At 47.9% G+C, this 18508-nt stretch overlaps 1 protein-coding gene across 9 annotated transcripts in view; it reads right to left on the bottom strand.

The window, feature by feature from the left end:
* The window catches only part of HVCN1 (hydrogen voltage gated channel 1), a 37029-nt gene that overhangs the window by 5171 nt on the left and 13350 nt on the right, over positions 1-18508 (bottom strand). For 8 of the 9 annotated variants that reach the window (XM_040443905.1, XM_040443900.1, XM_040443907.1 and 5 more), the window contains 2 exons: positions 6574-6855; positions 1989-2087 (listed from right to left, as the gene is read on the bottom strand). In XM_040443905.1, coding sequence (XP_040299839.1) covers positions 1989-2087; positions 6574-6816 — 342 coding nt within the window. In that variant the 5' untranslated portion in view covers positions 6817-6855. Of the gene's footprint in view, positions 1-1988; positions 2088-6573; positions 6856-7192; positions 7218-18508 lie in introns of those variants that run through there. The other variant, XM_040443899.1, reaches the window with a different exon arrangement.

The following is an 18508-nucleotide window of genomic DNA, read 5'->3' as shown; positions in this document are numbered from 1 at the left end:
CAGATGCATTATGGCACCTCCATATGGAGCACTGGGCAAAGGACCAAGGCTGACTCCTACGTACTGACGAGAAATGATCTCCCAGGTAGACGGTAACTGAAGAGGATTGCTAGATCTTTATTTATAAATACTACGTTTCCTTAAAGTAACCATTTCCATTCTAGGACAGGGAAAGTACAAACTCAGCTGGGACGTCGTCTTGCGCCAGAGAACGAGAAATGCTCAGAGCCTATGGAGTTATGTTAAAAAGATATAGTCAGTTTGAAGAGGCTCACAGTGACCAAATTTGGGACAATTTGAACAGTGAACAGAAGGACTATGATTATCATACACTGAATACACCCAAAAAATCCACGAGTCCCCCATAGTGATATGTATGCACACATGGGGAGAAAGGAAAGCTCTTCTTTATATATATATATATATATAAATAAATTACCACCTACTAGATGTAAAATGAATGATGGAAATCTGAGTTCGCATCCCCCAATGTATTCACCGACTCAGATAGTGACCATCAGGTGGACGCTAATTGGAGAAGAGGATTTTTGCATGGCAGTCAAGTGTCACTGCAGATTATCTATAAATGAAAAGGGAAAGTGTCCCTGGACAGTGGAACAGCTCAGCAATTACTGCCTTAAGTGGTCTCAGGATCACCGGTAGCGATGTGCTGTGCTATAAAGAAAACACCCCACCAGCCAAGAACTCTTGCTAATTGTGCCTCCGGACCTCACCTATGGTGTACAGGGGATAGGGGAACAAGCTGGAAGGACCTCTGTGGAAACAGGCAAATCCAGAACACGGGACACTTAACAAGATGACTGGCTGGACTCCAAAAAGTCAGTGTCCTAAGGGGAAAAAATTAAAGGTGGGAGGACTCTTCTAGATTAAAAGAGCCTGTGGAGATATGACCGAGTATAATATCAGATGTCTGGATCCTAGTTTGAAAAAATAACAAAAACATTATAACAGATACTCTTGGGACAAATGAGGACATTTGAATATAAACTGGTTATTATAGAATCATTGATAACTTTTCAGGAATTGATAATATTGTGGTTCTATAGGAGAAAGACCTTTTTTTAAAATTTTATTAAAAAAAATTTTTAATGTTTATTTTGAGAGAAAAAGAGAGAACAGGGTGGGGGCAGAGAGGGGCAGAAGCAGGTTCCAGGCTCTGCACTGTCAACACAGAGCCCGATGCAAGGCTTGAACTCACAAGCTGTAAAATCATGACCTGAGCCGAAGTTGGACACTCAACCGACTGAGCCACCCAGGCGCCCCAGAAGGACCTTATACTTAAGCAAGTTGAAATATTTGTGTCCTAATGTCTAACTTACTTTCAAATGGTCAAAAATACATGGGTGTGTTTGTGGATATAGAGAAAGCAAATACAGCAAATGTTTATTTGCCATTTTTCATAATAAAAAGTTGAAGAAAAAGGCACAAGAGAGTGAGTACAGCAGGTATGTCCGTGATTAAGTTTAGAGAGAGAGGAAAAATATTCCAGAAGGACTCGGGCTGGCCGCAGAATAAAAGCTAGCAGCTGTCTTGGGAAGGCTGGACAAACGTCTGGGGCAGGCTCAGGCAGCAGCTGTGAACTGGGGGATAAACAGTGGGCACATCTCCGACATGGGGACCACATCAGAATGTTGACAGGCAGAGAAATAGCTCATCTGCCCCTAAAGATGGGACAGTAGCCCTCTCTCGGTCAGATCCTCTAGAAGCAGCAGCAGGCTCCAGCTCTGCGGTCTAGCACCACTTGAGATTCGAGCCATCACACGAAATGAGAAGGTTTCTTGTTTGTAGTAAATGCTTATCTACAGTTTGGAAAGAAAGACATTTTCTCTGCTCGTTGGTTAAAAGCACCCAGTCAACCTACTCTGTTAAGGACTTGCGACTCCCAGGCGGGTGCCGTCTGCCCCACTCTGCCCGCCTCAGGAAAGATAACAGAACTGAGCCGTATTAAAGGGCTGCTGACACACTACCTTGACGGCGTTCTTGTCAGCCTTGATGATCTTCAGGTCCAGAATGAGCTCAGCGAGCACCAGGAGGGCATCCAGAATGACCAGGCAAATGATGATAACCTGCAGACCAAGGGAAGGCACAAGAAACATTAGGCCAGAAACATCTAGGGGAAACCATCCTGGGTAAAGATGCCAAGGATGGGAGGCCGCGGCCCACAGTAGAGCGCCTTCCAGGCCTGTTGCCTGCGCTGCCCCCACCCACTGGGAAGTGTCTGTCCCCCTGGAGCTTCTCTGTGTGGTTGAGTGACACTCTGTCACCACCAGTCTTCGTATTTATTCACTGTGTCTCAGCATCTCTCAAGCCAAACTGCCGATTCCTAGATGGCAAGAAAATGTTTTTTAAGTTTTAATTTTTCTGTTTCTGGAGATCTTCTTGCCAGGGTACGCCCAGAACAGATGTTCGGTAAATAATTAAAAAGATCTGTCTCACAGATCTGAGTCATGGAAGGCCTCCAGGGACTGCCTGCTTCAGGCAGCCGGATTACAGTGATGTCCACGGGACACACGAAATCGCTTCCGTCCAGAGCCGCGAATATTTGCCCAGCTCACGCATGCTCGTTAGGGGGCCAAGGGCAGAGGGAGTCCTGGGTCTGCTGGGGACTGAAGAGAGTGGTGGGAGGAGGACCATCTTGCGGGCTCCGTGAGAGTGGGGTGCAGTGAGGGCGTGCTCTCACCAACGGGGGTGGGGGGGGCATGGTGACAGTGACGATGCTGGTGAGGCCTCTATAATGGCAGGGTGGGGGTGACGGTGTCCGGCGGTGGAAATGGCAGCGATGGGAGGAGACCCAAAGGACGCCGTGTAACCCCTCTCTTCCCTCGGGAACTGTGGACCCTCCCTCGCCTCCCTCAGGGCCCTTCCTACAGCCAACACTCCGGGGTAGATTCCGCAAGTTCATCTGCCATTTTCTTGGCAGTGCCTGCAGTTTAGGGCTGGAACCCAACAGGCCTGTGTGAGGATGGACTAGTAAACCCTTTGACCATTTCAGCCCGTAGCTAATTATTTCAGTAATTACAGTGTTCAGTGACATGGTTTACTGTGAAAATTGCATGCCAAATTGCTCTGTAATGAAGTTTTCACACATATTCAAATTCAGTAGCTCAAAGATTCCAGCCTCTGGCAGGTTGTTTTTCCTTTTCTTTCTTTCTTCATCCTTGGTTTTATTTTAGAGCTGAAGGGATGTGAGAGCTTTGTCTGGTCTAAAACCAAGGCACAGAGACATTAAAAGCAGACTGAATATTCAGCTGTAAAACGGAAGCGGCACTGGCACACTACAGCATGAGTGATGGGGAAGACGTGACGCGGAGGAAGAAGCCGGGCGTCCAGACCACGCGTTGTCTGATTCCTTTCCTATGAAGTCCCGAACGGGCAAATCCGTACAGAGAGAAAGCAGATTAGTGGTCCCCGGGGGCCCGAGGGTTATTGTTTAATGGGTATTGGATCTCCTTTTGGGGTGATGAAAACATTCTGGAACTAGACCGTGGTGGGGGTGGCACAACACTGTGAATGTACAAAATGCCACTGAATTGTTCACTTTAAAATGATTAACTTTAGGGGCACCTGGCTGGTTCAGTCAAGTCAGGTAAGGGAATGACTCCTGATTTCGCCTCGGGTCACGATCTCACGGTTTGTAAGTTCGAGCCTCACATTGGGCTCTACACTGTGCCAGTGTGGAGCCTGCTCGGAAGTCTCTCTCTCCCCCTCTTTGTCCCTATCCCATGTGCACTCTCTCGCTCTCTCTTAAATAATTGTAATAAAATGATTATGTGAATTTCTCTTCAATTAAAAAAGGTGAGACAGACCGAAGGTCATAAAACTACAATGTCTGGGCTCCAATCCTGACCGCTGTGAAAAAATCCCCAGACCCTGAAACTGCCACTTCACAAGGCAGTGCTATTTCTGAGGGGAGTCATGTCACAAAGAGAAAAGCTGAGAATTCAGGGAAGCCGGTTAATTCCAAACCCAGATGGGGCAAAGACGGCCATGGTGAGAGCGAAGGCTATGGGGCCACCAGCACCGGGCCGGCTCCTGCGTTGGCCTAGACCTTGGGCACGTCTCTCAAGTGTTAACTCCAAGCTTCAGCGTACTCTTGGAGAAAATGCGGTTGACCACATTTTACACCCTAGAATGACACAGGGAGCATTACATGAGGTAATGTGTGAAGGGTGCTTATAAGGCACAGGGCCCGGCTGTAGTGAGCAGGTAATAAAGTGAAGCTCCTTGACCTTCACAATTGTCCTCCCCAGCTCAGCCCTGTCCACCCATGGATTCCACAGAGGCCCAACACGCCCTATATTCTTTCCCTTGCTTGTACCATCCTGTGTGAGAAGTGATGGCAATTAACTATATATCTGGTCACCTAGGCTGCCTCAAACCACGGGAACAGGTAGAGAACGCATCCAAGAAAGGGATTCCAGAATCCTTTTGCATGCTGATTCTACCGGCAGAGATCAAACCCCTGCACTGGTATCCCCACTCCGAGGTGGTCTCCCTGAGCCTCTCTACAAATCTAGTTGTGTCACTCCCTCCCACCCACGCATTTAGACTTTCCATGGCTGCCCACTGCCCACAGGTGACCTTCTAGCACCTCCTCTCTTGCCAAGTTATCCCTTTACTTGCTACACGGAAGCCGATGTGGACCCTTCCCAATTCCAGGAATATGACAGGTCCTTTCCTATTTCGGCCCTTTGCAAACACAGTCCCTCTGCCTGGAAAGCTCCTCCCCTCCCCATTCACAGAGCTCAGCCCTGCCTAAGCTTCAGGTGTCAGGTGAAATGTCACCTCCTCCACTACATGTCTTATGACACCCAATCCTGGGTCATGTGGCTCCCTGCCCCCAGGATCGCTGGGAGCCCCCTTCTGTTTTCTTACAGAGGGCTTCCCTTCACTCATAACCAGCATCAGTCTGGGTGGTGGTTCCTGGAGTGCCTGCCTCTCCATAGACCGTGGGTCCTTCAAGAATAAGGACAGGGACACATCTGCCATGCCTGCTGCTGTACCCCTGGCACGCAGTGTGTGCTTGAGAAGTGACTGTCAAGTGAATGACTAAGCATCTCTACTTATGTTTCCACAGTCAGGCTTATCCAGTAGGAGTGTCCTTAGGGGTCCTGGCGCAGGGGGCCAGCCCTGTGCCCCCTCGGGAGGACCTCCCAGAGCTGGGAGGTCCAGGGTTTCCCTTGCAGCTGGAGGGAAACTGATGCCTTCCTTCTGCTCCTGAAATTGAGGGTTTGGGATTTCAACCCCAACAACTTAATACCACGTTTCCTTTCCTGTCACAGCCGCAGAGGAAAGTGCTGAGCTGCAAGGCTTGTTGGGCTGTTTGGCCTGCTTCATTTCTCTAAGCTATGCAAGAATGAGAAAAAGACCAAAATTAAAAAAAAAATTTTTTTTTTTTTTTTCTATTTTACCCTGGAACAAAGTGATGGGAGAGGCAAGGGCTGTTTCTGCTTCCAGAAGGGAAGTCAGCTTTGGGAGGCGCTGGTTTATTTTGCTTTAGGAGGACGCCAGCAACAGGGTCCCCAAAATGGCTCCATTACAGGACCTGGGGGGCTGCATGCTTCCTTAGTATCCCTGGGCCTCCCGAATTCTCCTGGGGCTCTCAGAACAAGTTTCCAGACACTGCGGGGCCAGCCAGACCAGACTCGACCTGCGCTTGTCTTTCGAAGTCAGAAGATGCCAACAGACGCTTCGCTATTCTCTCAACTCCACATGTCCCTCTCGTGTTCTCCCCTAACTGCACCCCAAGGTCAGCCGTGGGCTACACTATGCAGATCGCTCTACAACATTAGAGACTGAAGCCCCCACGGTGATGTGTCTGGGACACGGGACTCATCTTGGCTTTGTTCAACTCAGGGCACGCACTCAGTGTTTGCTGAATGAATGCAGGAACATCTTTTTCTGGCTCCAGTGTTTACCCTTCAGTTTACTTTTTGTGTGTCATAAAATCTGCATAACCTAAAATCTACCATAAGACATTTGAATCATTTTTAAGTTGGCTTATAGTTCAGGGGCATTTAGCACATTCACAGGGTGGTACAATCATCACCACTATGTAGTTCTGGAACGTTTTCATCACTCCAAATGGAAACCCGTATCCGGTAAGCAGCCCATTGCCATTCTACCCTCCCTCCAACTTGTTACCACCAATCTGCTGTCTGTCTCTACGGATTTGCCGATTTTGAACATTTCATATAAATGGAATCATACGCTCTGTGGTCTTTGTGTCTGGCTCCTTTCATGGAGTACCACGTTGTCAAGCCTCCTCCACTTTGTAGCAGGTGTCCGTGCCTCCTTCCTCCTCCTGGCCGAGCATGGACAGACTACATTTTGTTTATTCACTCATCAGGTGCTAGACCTTTAACTGACTTTGGATTGTGACTTATTTTATCCCTGACAACACGGGATCTGCCCAGTGCTGGACGGGGCACCTGACACACGGTTAGCATTCAGTAGGCATACAGTGGCAGAGACGGGCTCCCACCTTGGCCTCGTGACTCTTGGCTGACAGCTCTGCCCCACCCTGGGCATCTTGGGCCTCTGCCCACCTACCTGAAACCTGTGGGAGCTGAACAGCTTCCTCAATGTGGTCCTGAAGTCTAGGGGGGGCCTGGGCGCAGGGACAGGGGCCGCAGCCGGGTCGGCAGCTCTGCCTTCCTCACCGGAGGCAGGTGTTGGTGGCGGCTGTTCCTCCTCGTCCTCCTCATCCTCCTCATTCTCCCATTTCTTGTAGTTGATGTTCCAGGCATGGTAATCGTCCCCAACGACAGTGAAATGCTTCAAGAACTTGCTCATCCTCTCTGCCGGAGCCACTTTGGCCCTGCGGGAGCCAGCCTGAAGAGGGGGGACAGCGAGCAAGTTCTCAGGTGGGGGGGACGGCCCTCAGAGCCTGTCCAGGCCACTCAGACCCCACGTTGCTCTGGCAGGGAGCAGGGTCCAGGCCGGGCCAGGCCGTGGGGGGGGGGGGGGGGGAAACAGCCCTGGCGTTCAGAGGACCGTGCAAGCAGAGACCGTGAGGTCACGGTGGTTTCTTGTGCTTTTATTTTTGGAATCCGGGGTCTCAGTGCCAATGAGGCAACAGGAAACCCCAGAACCCGTCAGGCCTGTCACTATGGTCTGGTTGGCAATAACCAATGAAATTGGTACCACAGCTCAGTCACAAAATACCCACCACGTGTAAATACCGGAAGAGTGGCCCCATGGTTCAGAGACATCACAACCTGAAAAACCGGAGGTGAGAGTTGGCGGGGCAAGGGTGTGGAAAGTCAAAAGTAAAAGTACCCAGAGTTTCACGGAAAAGTGAGGCCCCCCTCTTTATGCCACAAATTAGTTCTTGATATGTGAGTGGCAAATAGCTTTTTCCCAAGTTCGGCCAGTGCTGTTTTAAGTACACTATGGATAGCTGTTTAAAGACAAATGACTTCAGAGCAAAAAACAAATAATCCTCCTCCCTTTGCCCACCTTGCCCTGCCAGATAGCAGGTTTCTTATGAAGTTCAATAATGAAAACTTCTAGGCATGAGTCCAAGAATGGGCAATATGATCAGTGGATTAGGGAAAAAAAGCCCCAACCAGACCTATTCCCCTGTAGGAAATGTGTGTGATGGTGGTGGCAATGCAGATCAGTGGGAAGAGGCTGGAGAGGTCAGAAGACCTGGCCTTCACAAGAGGAAGCAAACATAAAAGATCCCTACCTCACACCCTACACAGAATCTCCAATGCATTAACCGTAACATTTATAATTAAAAAAAAAACAAAAAAAACTTTAAAGTCTTAGAAAAAAAATATTGGCAAGTGTTTTTATGACCTTCAAATAGGGAAAGGTTGATTAAATAAGACACAAAACAAAGCAAACACATAGATTTGATTCATCAAAACTCAAATCTATTTTGGGGTGCCTGGGTGTCTCAGTCAGTTGAGTGTCCAACTCTTGCTTGCAGCTCAGTTCATGATCCCAGGGTGTGGGATCAAGCCCTGTGTCAGGCTCCATGCTGTGTGTGAAGCCTGCTTGGGATTCTCTCTCTCCCTCTGCCCCTCTTCCCTGCTGGTGCTCTCTCTAAAAACATCATCGACAAGAAAAGCAAAAAGCTTTTATATCACATACACACACATACCCACAACCCTACCAAGTTAAGACATACCACAGACTGGGTGTGACACACACATTATTTGCAATGTATTTAATGGAGGTTTAGTGTCCAGAATATATATAAAGAAATCATACAACTTAAAAAAAAAAAAAAAAGACAACTCCATTGAAAACTGCCTGATATTAACAGGCAGGTCACATGAAAGGAAACCCAAGTGGCAGAGACCCACCACCTCACTAGTACTCAGGAAAATGTGAGTGGCAAGAATTCTAAAGTCTGCAACAGCAAATGTTGGCAAAGATGTGGGCCATCTCTTGAACACTGAGCACAGGCATGGACTCTGGTACCACTGTTCTGGGAAACAATCTGGCATCGTTTTGTCAAGTTGAAGGGGTGCATATCTTCCTTAATAACTAGTGATTCCATCCCTAGAAAGACTCCAAAGAGAACCCCCCCCCCATGTGCTCAAATCAGTGATATGTTCAAGAACGTTCGCTGCAAATGTTCATGTAAATGGTGGGAGAGAGAGGAATGAGCCTTTTCTATTCACACGATGGCATACTATACAGCAGTTCACACGAACGGACCGCGTGGCTCTAGGTCTCTGATGACGTCCATATACCCACTTGGCGGCACTGAACACAATAGGTCACTCCTTCGCTCACACACTTGTTTCACTGGCTTCTGGGATTCCATATTCTCCTGGTTTTCCTCCCACCCCAATGATTACTTCTTACCAGTCTCTTCTGCTGGATTCCCTAAGAGGAAGACCTTACATTTAAGAATTGACATTCCTAGGGCTCAGGCCTATGATCACCTCTCTTCTCCACGCTCAGTTCCTAGGGGTTCTCGTTTAGCGGCACAGCATTAAAAGCCATCTGTACACCGATTATACATAAACCCCAGCTCCAATCCCCATCTCAACTAAGGGCATCACCCTTAGTTATCTGAGAGCTATCTTATACCTAGCAAGTTCAAGGCAGAATTATTCATTTGCCACCCAAAAGTCCCCATCTCAGTTTATGGCATTCCATTTGTCTAATTCCTTAGGCCAATACCATTGGCATCATTCTTTAAATGTCTTCTTCCTCATTCAATACTTACCTAACAGCAAATTGTTGGCACTGCCTGTAAGCTAACTTCCCAAGGAAGACCACCTCTCCCCACCATATCTTGCCATCTCTTGCCTAGATTACTGCAGCAGCCTCCCACCTCCTCCCCATATCCATTCTCCGCACAGCAGCGAGAAAGAACTTTCTCAAACATAAATGAGATCACTTCATGCCCTTCCTTAAAACTCTCAAATGCTTCTTTCATCACACTCAGGCCCTCTTCTGGGAACTGTCTTCCCCTAGACATCTGCATGGCTCACACCTTCACTTAGTCAGGCTTCTACTCAAATATCACCTCCACTGAGGCTTTGTCTGGTCGCTCTTGCCCACTCACACTGTGTCCACTTACTCTGCTTCACTTTCCTTTATTGTGCTTACTGGCGACATTATGTGTGTACCTGGCTGTCTGTGTATTATCTTCCTACCTTCCCAGACTCTGAGCTCCACGGAAGTGGAACTTTTTCCATCTTGTGCAAATGACATACCCAGTGTCTTGCACTTAATACACTCAAATGTTTAAGTGACTGAATACACAAATGTGGATAGGTCTTTAAAAACATGTTGAGTTTAAAAGAAAAATATAGACTATGAATATAAACCACTTATATAAACATGTAAAAATATATGCAAAATATTACTATATGCGTTTTTGGGAGTGTGTAAAAATGGGAGTGTAGAGGCTCCTGGGTGGCTCAGTAGGTTAAGTGTCTGACTTGGGCTCAGGTCATGATCTTGCAATTCTTAGATCTGAGCCCTGCGTTGGGCTCTAAGCTGACAGCTCAGAGCCTGGAGCCTGCTTCAGATTGTCTGTCTCCCTCTCTCTCTGCCCCTCCCCTGTTCATACTCTGTCTCTCTCTCTCTCAAAAATAAACATTTAAAAAAATGGGAGTGTAAGCATACAAAAGAATGGGATTTCTGCTTCGGGTCATGATAGAGTAACTAGTACCAGATTAGGCCTCTTGCCATAAAAACAAACAAACAAACAAACAAACAAACAAAACTGTAAAACTGGATGAAACACATGAAATTTACTGTGATCCCTGAGAGAAGAGAAACAGATGAGGTGAACCCCACAATCACCTGGCTTTCTGCCTAGAATTACTTTCTGGACCGTGGCAGCAAACATTATAGTTCAAGGCCTCTCCCCCTCTCCCCGCGCCCCCCCCCCCCCACCGCCTCAAGAATTTACATGGCAAAATACCCAAGGAAAGGAAGCTCTACAGAGAAGGAGCTCCAAAAATCCAACTTTGGCTGAACTGTAAACAGCTAAAAAGCTGCCAGAGATGATACAACGCTGGGCTGGGAGATGTGTGAGTTCCAAACATCCCTAGTACCAATCTTGCTGAACACCCTGGGGGCATTCAGTAGAAATTCCAGAAAAGCCATGCCTTATACGTAGTCATAGGAGTCATGATCTAGTTCTGTAGTGAGAACTACCTTAGACCTGTCCCAGATACACTTAAAAAGAAGCCTTGAAAAGATCAAGCAGATCCCCAGGTAAACTGACTGCCTATTGGGACAAAACTCAGATTCTATTAGGGAGGACAACAAAATACACTCAACAAGGCAGCATTCATAAAAGGATAGCACACAGTAAAAAATTATAGAAAAATGTGGCCCGTAACCAGTAGAAACATTAGATTAGCTCAAAATGGACAGAGATAATAGAATTGGCCAACAAAGACTTATAAATAGCTATTATAAATATGTTCAAGGATTTCAAAGAAAATAGGAGCTTAATGAAGAAACATAGAATCTTTTTTTTTTTCCAGTTTACTTTGAGAGAGGAGGGAGAGAGCACGATCCCACATGCAAGTGAGAGTAGGGAAGGGGGAGAGAGAGAGGGAGGGAGAGAGAATCCCAAGCAGGCTCCGAGCTGTCAGTACGGAGCCTGACACAGGGCTCTATCTCACGAAAACTACGAGATCATGACCCAGGCTGAAATCAAAAGTCAGACACTTAACTGACTGAGCCACCCAGGCGCCCCCAAATATAGAATCTTAATAGAGAAATGGAAACTATTTTTAAAAAATTCAAATGGGCTCAAATCTGATTAGATAATGCAGGATGAAAGATTAGTGAATTTAAAGACAGAGCAATAGAAAATATCAAGCAGAAATGTGGGGAGAAAAAAAGGCAGGGATAAAAACCCAGAGCCTCAGGGACAATATCAAGTGGTCTAATATGCACGTACCTACAGCCCCAAAAGAAGATGAGAGAGAGATTAGGGCAGAAAAATATTTGGAGAAAAAATGACTGAAAAAATTTCCAAATTTGACAGAAAAATATAAACATGTAGATCCAAGAAGCTTAATGAACACTTAGGAGGACAAACAAAAATGAATGAACTAGAAGGAGATACCAAATTCATGATGGTGGCTGCCCTCGGGGAGTCATAAAGGTTAAAAACAGAAGGGTTCAAAAAGCACTTGAATGCTCTCTGAAAAACATCTTTTTATTATTTTAAATTTTTTTATTTTAGAAATTGAGCAAGCAGGGGAGAGGGGCAGAGGGAGGCGGGGAGGGAGAGAAGGAGAGAGAGGGAGGAAGGGAGGGAGGGAGGGAGACAGACTTAAGCAGGCTCCATGCTCAGAGTGAAGCCTGATATGGAGATTGATCCCTGACCCCGGGATCATGACCAAAATCAAGAGTTAGATGCTCAACCGACTGAGTCACCAGGGGCCCCCGAACACCTTTTTAAATTACAAAAAAATTTGAGGAAAGTATGACAGAATGTTAACAGCTGTCAATTCAGGGTGATGATTATAGAAGTACTCGATAGTATTTTTATTCTTTTATATTTTTATACTTTTCAAAGTAAAATAAAATGATCTTTCTCCAACAGTACACCTTTGATGCATATTCAGACTTTTTTCATAAACGGTTTCACGAGCTCAGAAAAGGTTAGAGTCCAAAGGGATTAACTACGGTGATCTCCCCTCTCTGATTCCAGGTGGCCTCCTCTGCCCAGTCTCCCATATGGTTCAGGTGCCTTAGGAGCTCCCAGTTTGAGATTTCCTCAAACAGAAGAGGTACGAGATACGAAGAGGTCCAAGGAGAGCTTATGACCACCTGAGAGTAAACCTTCTGATTTTTTCCGCATCCACAATCCTGGAGCCTGTTTGGCTCTCATCTCCCCACGTATGCTGTTCATTTCTTCCTCCTCCCCAGTCCAAGTCTTCATCCCAAAGATTGCAACTGTTTCCTTATAGATTTCTCTCCCAGGACTTGGTTCTTCCAGTGCATTTTCCAACCAGCAGCCCAAGCAGGCCTCATAAACCCTCACCTCTGATCATAGTATCTGATCCTATCACTGTCCCCTGTTTTTTGGATAAAAATCCAAGATCCTGGGGTGCCTGGATGGTTCACTTGGTTAGGTGTCTGACTCTTGATTTTGGCTCAGGTCATGATCTCACAGTTCGTGAGACTGAGCCTCATATATGGCTCTGTGGTGACAGTGTGAAGCCTGCTTGGTATTCTCTCTCTCTTTCTCTCTGCCCCTCCCTGGCTCACATTCTCTCTCAAAATAAACACCAGGGGCGCCTGGGTGGCTCAGTCGGTTAAGCGTTTGACCTCAACTCAGGTCTTCGGGCTCTGTGCTGACAGCTCAGAGTCTGAAGCCTGCTTCAGATGCTGTGTCTCCCTCTTTCTCTGCCTACCCCCCAACCTGCTCTCTTTATCTCTTAAAAATAAACATTAAAAAAATTTTAGGGGCGCCTGGGTGGCTCAGTCGGTTAAGTGTCCGACTTCAGCTCAGGTCATGATCTCACAGTTTGTGAGTTCGAGCCCCACGTCGGGCTCTGTGCTGACAGCTCAGAGCCTGGAGCCTGCTTCGGGTTCTGGGTCTCCCTCTCTCTCTGCCCCTCCCCCACTTGTGCTCCGTCTCTCAAAAATAAATAAAAAATGCACACAAAAATTTTTTTAAAACAGGGGTGCCTGGGTGGCTCAGTCAGTTAAGCATCTGACTTCAGCTCAGGTCATGATCTCATGGTTTGTGAGTTCAAGCCCCACATCAGGCTCTGTGCTGACAGAGCCTGGAGCCTGCTTCAGATTCTGTGTCTCCCTCTCTCCGCCCCTCCCCGACTCATGCTCTGTCTCTCTTAATAAACATTAAAAATAAATGAATAAAAAAGATAAAAGAATTTTTAAACAAAATCCAAGATCCTTCCTATTATATACACAGCCCTGTGGCCCTTCTGTTCCTCCAGCCCTCTGCATTCTCCCCACACCTGGTCTTCACATGGCATCTTCCCTCAACCTGGACTACTCTTCTTCCAACTCTGAGCTTGGCTCACTTTCACTCAAGCTTGGAGCCTCAGCTGAAATGTCCCTTCTTCAGAGAGGCCCTCCTTGACCCCTAAAACCTAAATCAGACCCCTTCTCAGGTTTGTAATCTGTGTATTCTTTTCTTTTGAGAGATCCTCATGACAGTTTCTAATCAGAATTTTGTGTGTATGGCCATTTACTTATGACTTCTCTTTCCACACTAGCAGTTAAGCTCTATGAACGCAAGGCCTGTGTCCCCAGAGTCTCATGTGACACCTGACCGGGAGCAGAAGCCCACCACCTGCTGGCTGAGGGCACTGGTACTGTCTTCCATGGCTGGGCTATAGCTGGTCTCAGGCTGGACCCTCCCTCCGTTGCCAAGGGCGAGCTCCATGGCTGTCCCAAAGCCCTCTGGGCAGCTACTGGCCATAATTCTCCCCTAAAACGCCTCACCTGGCAGACGGAAGCCTCCTGGGCTGGTTTTCTCAGCATGATGGGAGCCTTGGGGTGCTTTGTAAAAACCACATTTATATTTTACAGGAGAGGGAATTTTTCTTTCTGAAACCTTGTGACCAGTAAAAAGCAACTTTCTGTAATTTGGGATGAAAATATTTATGGCACCCAGCAGAGCAGAAAACAACTCTGGTTTTAAGTCAAAAATATGACATACCAAAAGCAGAGGAGTTTCAGAAAAGGTCAAAGATATAGCTGATCATGAAAATGCTGTGGGCTTCGGCAACTTTTCACCACCCACTTGGGGCTCTCAGCTTCCTCCTCCCTGCCCAGGCAAATGGGAGGATTGACTCAGTGAGCTACTCGGAGCACCAGCCTCAGGGCCTCAGCCTGGAGCAGCCCTCCGTGAGCGCCTGCTATCCTTCCTCTTCAGCAGCGCAAACTCTCATTTCTGCTCCTCGGACATCATCCCCGGCCGGGGACAGTTCGCTTCTCTGCTAGCTGGCCCACTGCCTGCCCCTGCAACCCCCAGACTTCGCAGTCACGCGAACTGACAGATTCCCTTTGAGGCTTACGCTAGATTGAGTTTTGTCACTGACAACGCCAGGAATCCAGACTTGTAGGGTCCCCGGCACTCACTGGACACGCCCATCTCTACCTCCCCTGCGTTAACCTTCGCCGTCCCCTTATATCCTGACACTACTCTCTCCAGGGTCACCTGGAGCAAAGCCCACAACTGTGGTTGCCACCTGGACTCGACCGCATCCTCTCACACCGTTGACTCGGTTCTGTTTGACAATCTTGCCTCTTGATTTTTCTCCCATGTCCGGCCACCCTCCTCAGCCTCCATGTCCCTGCCCCCGTGCCACCAGGTCCCCCAGTGCTGGTGACCCTGTGCTGGTGCAGGGCCAGCCTCCCCCTTTGGCAGTCTCAGCACACCTGGGCTCTCAACACTGAGAACACGTGCAGATCAGTCTCATGTGCAAATCAGCCTCCAGCATGATGTGTGGTATCCTGCCAGGTCATCTGTTTGCTGTGACCTGAACTGAATCCATTTATCTTCCCTGCCCCCCATCCACTACTCCTTCCCCTAAGGCATGGCATCATACCCACCCTGCTGCCCAAGCCAAGAGCCAAAGATCATCTTGGGCTCCTCTCTCTCCCTTGAGCCTTGGCAATCTGACCTCCTAAAAATGGCTCATGCCCCTTTTTCTTCTCCCTCTTCCCCTTTCCAACTGCCATCACCTCTTGCCTAGACACCTGCACTGGCCTCCTTGCTCACTTGGCCTTCTGCCTGGTCCTTTCTCCACACAGCGGTGGCCAGGGTCCCCCTTCTGTGGCGACAACCTGGCTGTGTCCCTAGCCTCACCTGCCTCCTCCCCCATGACCTTTAGTCCTCCACCCTACCTCCTGCCAACCACTGCCTTCAGAACAAAGGCACAAAGCTCTCTTGGTCTCCGCAGGTCCCCTACCTCCGCCATACCCCAGCTGCACCCAATGTCTTGTGGTTCTAGAATAAACCTCTCTCTCTCTTGCTCTAGAACTCCACATGCCTGCGCCTGCTATCTGAATTATCTTTTGCCTGTCGCACACGATTTTACAGATGTGTCTAGACTGTACCACCCCAGGGAGGTCTTCCTTAGCCGCCACCTGCTGGGTGAGTGTCCCTCCTGTTTCCATGTCTTACCATTTGCTAACTTGTGCTGTGCCATCTCAGTATCGTCTGTGTCCTGCCCTGGTCTGCAAACTCTGGGAGGGCAGACTCTTCCCCGCTCTCACAGGGAGGGGTATGAAAACTATTTAATAAACGAATTAACAGCAAACCACAGGAGCTACCTCCTCAAAGGTAAATGTATCGCCTACTTATTTTCTACACATGTCAAGTATCATACCAAAAAGATTGCTACCTGGGAGAGGGAGGAGAAATGAGAAAAACAGACCTAGAAGAGACAGAGAAAAAAAATGTTCTTGTGAACATTTAGTTTTACAGGTGTTGAAGCTGCCATCTATAGGAGGGGGAGTCCCTATTTCACGGTCATCCAACAATCACAGAAAAAGGCACTTAAAAAAAAAAAAAGAAATTCAGGGGATTCCCAATGTCCCTTAAGTCCCCATTTCCCTGCTTCCTCCCAGAGTCTACTTTGGGGACCTGATTTGCATATTATTCAACATCTCCTGCCCCCAAACTCCAATAAGACACAATAGCAGTGACATCTACTATTATGTTGTTTTATTATATTAATATACCACTAAAGTTCCTTAAATGAGCTATTGAATTTTATTCCTAGCAACCCTCTGAGGTTAAGACCATCATTTTGGGTCTTAGTGAAGAAGGTGGCTTGTCCCAAGTCACAACTTAGGAAATGGCAGAGCCACGATCTGCCCCTGGGCTGTTACGACTCGGAGCCCTTGTTTTAGAACACACGGCTGAGAAAAAGGCAGGCAGCCAATGACTGGAGATCTGCCTTCTAGGACCGTGTAGTGGGGTTTGAACAGTGGCTGCCCCCGAATTCCTGTCCACCTGGAACCTCAGAACACAACCTTACTTGGACTATGGGTCTTTGCAGGTTTAACTAGTGAAGGGGCTTGAGATGAAATCATCCAGAATTTAGGGTGGGCCCTGATGTCCTTACAAGAGGAGGAGGGGCCGTGTGAGGGTGGAGGCAGAGACCGGAGGGCTGCATCTAACCAGCCAAGGACGCCAGACAGCCAGCAACCACCAGCAGCTGGGAGGAAGTCATGGAACAGATGCTCCCTCAACGCTTCCAGAAGGAACCGACCCTGCCGACACCTTGATTTTAGACTCGGAGCCTTCAGAACGGAGAGAAGGTGTCTCTGCTGCGTTAAGCCACCCAGTGTGTGGTTATCATCACGGCAGATCCAGGAAGCTAATGCAGAGCCTGTGCTCGAATCAGCCTACGACGGGTGGCCACGGACGGTGTGCCCCCTCCCTGTATCTTGTGGGCCACACCCCAACCCCGGACTCCAAGGAGAAAGCGGGAGAAAGCAGGAGAAAGCGGGCTCCTTCAGAGGTCACAAACCACTTGGAAAAGCCTGTTTCTGCAGCCAGTCCTGGCAGCAGCGGCTTCCTTTTGCTCACAGCTTACAGGCCACCTCCACCCCCTTCGGCTCTTCATGCTTGTCACAATCCTGGGAGGGAGGCAGGGCAGGGAGGGGCAGGCTCTCCAATCCACAGAAAGGGAAACTGAGGTGCGGGGAGGAGAGGCCAACTGCTCAGAGTCGCATGGCATGGCAGGATGACAGAGGCAAGGGACGGGGGCATGTAAACGGATACGCCCTTCTCAGGAGGGCAGCGGGACAGTTCCTTTCATCTTTCGAAAAGATGTTTGAGCGGCTCCAATATGCCAGGCATGGGAGCGAAGGAGGGGATCAGCCTTAACCGGTTTCTGTCAAAATTGAAAATGTCCCTATCCTTTGACATGACAAGGGACTCACACATAAGCACACGGATGCTTCCTAAAGTCCTGCTACAACAGCTCAAACCTGGAAATGACCTCAAAGTCCATCATTAAACACGCTATGGGAGACCCACACTAGACAATACTAGGCAGCTGTTAAGAAGGCAGCAAGCCCGTGTACCTGTAGGCGCTGACACAGAAAGGTGTTCTTGGTCTATATGAAATCTAGGTGAAAAGCAGCACGTTGGGGACCAGATTATATCATATAATGCCACCTTTGTTAAAAACAGACAAAATCAATACCCCAAACTAAATGGTTCCCTCTGGGAAAGGAGTTCAATTGGGTTGGAGGGTGAAAAGAAACTTTCAAATTTTATTCTATTAGATTTAATCATAAGAAATTGCCATTCTTGGAGGGAGATCCTCCCGCCTACAGAGAATTGAGTAGTGAATGAAGTATTGAGGGTAAGGGGGGAAGGAGGATGAACACACATACACACATACACACACACACACACACACACACACACACACACACACACAACTGAAATCCCTGAATAAGAAAATCAAAACAGATGCCTGGGTGGCTCAGCTGGTTGAATGACTGACTCTTGATTTAGGCTCAGGTCCTGATCCCAGGTGGTGGGATTGAGCTCTGCTTCAAGCTCCATGTTGAGCGTGGAGCCTGCTTAAGATGGTCGGTCTGTCTGTCTGTCTCTCCCTCCCTCGCCCCACCCCTTCTCTCCTACTCACTCTTAAAAAAAAAAAAAAAAAGAATGGAACAAATACCTAAAAACAAACAGTGACTGATAAAGCCGGCAAAATGAACTCAAGTCTACCAGCTTTGCTCCTTATAAAACAAGGGGAAAATATGGCAGAAAAAGTGTATTTGTTTTAAAGCAACAAAATGATGATTTTCTAAGAGGTAGAAATCAGGTTCTGAGATGCTGTCTTCCCTCCCTTAGCAGATGGGGAAACTGAGGCCCTGCAACAAGGCAAATGCTACCAGTCAACGGATAGTCCCGGACAGGTACCTGGGTCTCTGGTTTTTGGGTCCAGAACACGGAAAACACACTCAGGGAAGATCAGAGAAGTTGTCCCCAGTGCCTACCTTCCTTCCCCCACCCCCAGGGCCCACTCGGCACTAG

Source organism: Herpailurus yagouaroundi, unplaced genomic scaffold (genome assembly GCF_014898765.1).
Source record: "Herpailurus yagouaroundi ecotype Mexico unplaced genomic scaffold, PumYag 191, whole genome shotgun sequence".
Taxonomy (NCBI): Eukaryota; Metazoa; Chordata; class Mammalia; order Carnivora; family Felidae; genus Herpailurus; species Herpailurus yagouaroundi.
Note: the sequence above shows the minus strand (reverse complement) of the source record. Positions and strands in the feature narration are given on the sequence as shown.